The 3,107-nt window shown below is 71.9% G+C and overlaps 1 protein-coding gene across 1 annotated transcript in view; it reads right to left on the bottom strand.

Annotated features, from left to right (window-relative positions):
• Window positions 1–3,107, bottom strand: part of COL22A1 (collagen, type XXII, alpha 1) — a 144,036-nt gene that overhangs the window by 4,133 nt on the left and 136,796 nt on the right. The window contains exons 57-58 of the mRNA XM_004679973.1: window positions 2,120–2,299; window positions 1,019–1,085 (exon numbers count right to left, since the gene is read on the bottom strand). Coding sequence (XP_004680030.1) covers window positions 1,019–1,085; window positions 2,120–2,299 — 247 coding nt within the window. The remainder of the gene's footprint in view (window positions 1–1,018; window positions 1,086–2,119; window positions 2,300–3,107) is intronic.

The following is a 3,107-nucleotide window of genomic DNA, read 5'->3' as shown; positions in this document are numbered from 1 at the left end:
CCCCGCGCACCACCACCCACACACCCGCTGGGTGAGCCACGGGCACCGACCAGACCGTGGCCCTGGGTGAGAGCGGCAGCAGCTGGGCCTGGAAGCGGAACCCCGCTGCGGAGGCCCGGGGGTCCCCTGGGCATCCACTTCCCGCCTCCCCTCGCCCTGCCCCAGCTCAAGGCCTCCGGGTCTCAGTGCTTATCTGGACGGCCGTGGGCAGGAGCCAAGGGCCCGCGTTCCGAGCTGTGCCCTTCCCGGCGGCACCGGCCTCGGGTAGGTGCGAACCCCGCTGACGGCCCCGCGGGTTCCCGCCCCCGCCCGGGCAGGGCCGCGCTCTCTCCACGGGCGCCCTTCACACAGGGAGGGCACGAGGGGGCTGGAGCGGCCTTTCTGCCACTGGCTGCCACACATGCCCGACCCCTTGACAGCTCTGGCCTTGGGCAGCTGCGCGTGCGCCGTCCTGACGATCAGGGGTCCCGGGGAGACTTCCGGGAGCCCAGGTGTGTGCTTGGGAGCCCGCGGGCACTGGGGGCTCACCACCTTCCTCCCACTCACCACCTTCCTCCCCTGCACCCTCCCTGGCACCTGCTTGTGCCAGGCTAGTGCCAGGCCTGGGGTTCACTACCAGCCCAATAGGGTCTTCACACAGATTCAAAGTTCTGGGGCCTCGCCCCTTCTCCCGGCCCCCAGCCCCGCTCCGGGCAGCCCCGCTCCGCTACCCCGCCCTCTGAGCTGGCCGGCCACGGCGTCTGTCTTCCCTCACCCTCTGCACGGAGGCATCACGGGACCTTTTTACTGCTCTGAGGTCGTCACGTCTGTCTGCTCATGGTCTCCGCCGGGCAGAGTGCTGGGAGGCCCGCCAGCAGCCTGGGCCAGTGGTGACCGGGCACACAGAGGCGCAGAGTGAACGGCGGCGCCCCCTACGGCAGCATCGGGCGCTGCAGGACCCCTGACGGCCAGGGCCCCCGCCCCGAGGAGGGCCGGCTTCTGGGGCTCTGGCCGGCCCTGACCACCTCCGGTCACTCACCTTCCAGCTGTTTCCCGAGCTCCTCCTGGACGAGCCGCCTCAGGGTGTCCAGGGATGGAGACTCCCCCTGGGGGAGGGAGGGGTTAACTCCTGCCCACGGTCCCTGGAGCTGGGACCCCAGGACTGCCACAGGGCACCTCACACCGCGTGCCCCAGGCCCGTTCGAGTTCCGCCCTCTTCGCACCTGGAGCTGCCTCCCTGGCAGGGGCTGGCCGGCCCGCTCCTTGTGACTCAGAACCTGCCCAGGCTCCGCGAGGCCGCTGGTCCCTCCCTGCAGGCCTGACCCTCCCCTGGCTGCTTCTCCGGGGAAGACCAGCCGCACCCTCCCCAGCACCGGCCCCGCGGCCTGCCCTCCCGCCTCTGAGCAGTCCTGACTACCTCCCAGCTCATGCCGCCTCCTGCAAGGGCTCAAGTGTGACTCCCCAGGGGCCACTCTGCCGCTCTGGCCCCCAGAGTCTGGTCTCCCCGTCTGGGTCTGAGCCCCATGCCCGAGCCCTACCCTGTCCTGGGCTCAGCTCGCAGACACCCGTGAGGATGCTCAGAGAAGCAGAGGGAGGAGTCTCAGAACCTACCAGAGCAGAACCCGTCCCCTCGAGGTCCCCTCTAGGTCCCCTCCTGTCCGACCCCTCGGGGGAGCGGTCGCCTCAAGGGCAAGCACCCCACGGGCCAGGCCCGGGGCCCCGGGAGAGGTGGACCCCATCTCCTCCTCGCTCTTTTCTCCTCCGGCCAATCACTCTTAGGGGCGTCCCGAGTGTCCAGCACATGGAAGCAGACCTGGGACGGCGTGGCGAGGGCACGGGGCCTCCGATGTGGCCGGGACAGGGGCAGGGTGCCCAGCTGCTTCAGGTGGGACACCCAGGTGCCCACAGCCACCAGGAAGGACCGACCTCAGAGCCAGGGCAAGGCAGAAGCAGGACGGGAGCAACTGTGTGACTCAACTGGCCACACAGACTCCAGGGCCGCCGCTCAGCCTGGGGCTGGCGCAGGGCGCCGGGCAGGAGCAGCCGCGCCCACACAGGCGTCCTGGCCCCTCTGAAGGCCACACCCCTCCCAGGACCCCCAGCCCAGCAGCCCCGGGCGAGGCAGCACCCGCACCCTTACCCTGGGTCCTGGGAATCCTGGCTGGCCGGGCGGCCCCGGGGGCCCGGCTGGCCCATTCTCCCCTGGCGGTCCTTGGGGTCCCATCAGGCCCGTGTGGCCTTTGTGGCCTGGGGCTCCGGGGTCCCCCGGCTGGCCCTTCCCACCAGGAGGTCCTTTGTCACCTCTGATGCCGGGATCTCCCTAGAGGAGAAGCAGCGTGTCATGAGCCTCCGACAGAAACACCCCGGGGCAGAGGCACCCTGCAGCTGCCAGGGGTTCCCCAGTGCTTGGCCGCCGAGCCCTGGAGGGAGGCCTGGTCCTGGAACACCCGCGCCTCGGGGCCGTTGCCCGGATGTGGACACGGGGTCAGCGCGACGAAGCACCGCCCAGGGTCACGGCAGTGTGCCGGCCAGGCCGGACCCTGAGCGCGGGACGCCCAGCCCCACGCCGGCCAGCAGCGCAGCGGGAAGACGTCATGCCAGAGCCGCAGGCCGCCCACGCTGCTGGCCACGCCAGTCCGACCACTCTGCCGACCAGAGGGACACCGGCAGGTGGCCCCCGCACTGGCCCCATCCTCGGCCTGGGGCCCCCGAGCGTGGCACTGCCGGGACACCCGCACCCCGACACGGCGGGAGCCCTGGAGCGTGACTTGGGGCCCACGGGGCGGCCTCTCATCCCCTGCCCCCGCGCACCCGGCCAGCACGTGCCGGCGGGGTGGGCCAGGGAGCGTGCGCCCTCACTGAGGGCCCCGGGGTGGCGGGCGAGGCAGGGAAGATGCGCGAGGGGTAACCGTGTGGCCGTGGCTGTGGACGTGCCTGAGCCGGGGCGAGGACACGCTGCCCCGCGGCCACGCGGAATCGCCTCCCGCCGCGTCCACGGCATGGAGGAGCCCTGGGCAGACGAGGGCGGTGTGCGGAGGGGGCGTGCGTGCGTCTAACGCAGGCGCTTCCGTGCACCGAGCCTGGGAGGTCAGGGGAATGCGGCGGGGCCAGCTGTGGGGCGCAGCGGG

The sequence above is a fragment of the Condylura cristata genome, unplaced genomic scaffold (genome assembly GCF_000260355.1).
Source record: "Condylura cristata isolate star-nosed mole 26May11 unplaced genomic scaffold, ConCri1.0 scaffold00009, whole genome shotgun sequence".
Lineage (NCBI taxonomy): Eukaryota > Metazoa > Chordata > Mammalia > Eulipotyphla > Talpidae > Condylura > Condylura cristata.
This window is presented reverse-complemented; position numbering and strand designations above follow the sequence as displayed.